The sequence below is a fragment of the Phytophthora parasitica genome (genome assembly GCF_000247585.1).
Source record: "Phytophthora parasitica INRA-310 unplaced genomic scaffold supercont2.707, whole genome shotgun sequence".
Lineage (NCBI taxonomy): Eukaryota > Oomycota > Peronosporomycetes > Peronosporales > Peronosporaceae > Phytophthora > Phytophthora nicotianae.
The window spans coordinates 9,717-10,316 of NW_008649693.1; the positions used below are offsets into that span (position 1 = coordinate 9,717).

Here is a 600-nt window from a genome sequence, read left to right on the forward strand (position 1 = left end):
CTTAGTTCTCTATTGGAGTTGTCTGCCCAACAGCTATTCCCGTTGGGTTATCCCAACGAACGCATTGGCTTCGTGTTTCCTGTTAATACCTAATAGGCACCGCAATGACTTCAGTGTTCCCTAATGAGAGTCATCGCGGTTCAGGTTATGAGCCCAAATCTGGGAACCCCGTTGGACGTTTATCTGTACGGGCAGAAAACGCTGATTCCGACGTGATGCTGAGCAATGCTGTGGAGGTGTACTCAGGACTTGTGCGTGAACATGCTGAGCGCAAACGCACTACTCGTGCGAAGCCTGAGCTGCGTGACGCGACTGCGCGTCTCGAGAACGCAGAGCTGATTGCTGATAACATGTCTGGCGCTGATCGCCGTTGCAGCGATCAACGAGGTGGAAGCCAAGGACTTGGGAGTCGAGAAGTCTACAATGTCACCGAGCACAACAATGGAGATAGACAAGCTCGACGACGCGCAGGACGTGGAATTTCAAGACCACGGAGCCCAAGTTTGTCATCTACGCGGTCTAAGAAGAAGAAAAAGAAGTCGGTTTGCTTCCGCTGTGGTTCTGACAAGCACTTCGTGCGGGACTGCCCACAACCGGCTA

At 52.5% G+C, this 600-nt stretch overlaps 1 protein-coding gene across 1 annotated transcript in view; it reads left to right on the forward strand.

Moving 5' to 3' along the window:
* Positions 1 to 104: 104 nt before the first annotated feature.
* PPTG_25055 (hypothetical protein) overlaps positions 105 to 600 on the forward strand; it is a gene marked incomplete at both ends in the record, with an annotated part of 1,616 nt that continues 1,120 nt past the window's right edge. Inside the window, one exon of the mRNA XM_008919315.1 lies at positions 105 to 598. Coding sequence (XP_008917563.1) covers positions 105 to 598 — 494 coding nt within the window. The remainder of the gene's footprint in view (positions 599 to 600) is intronic.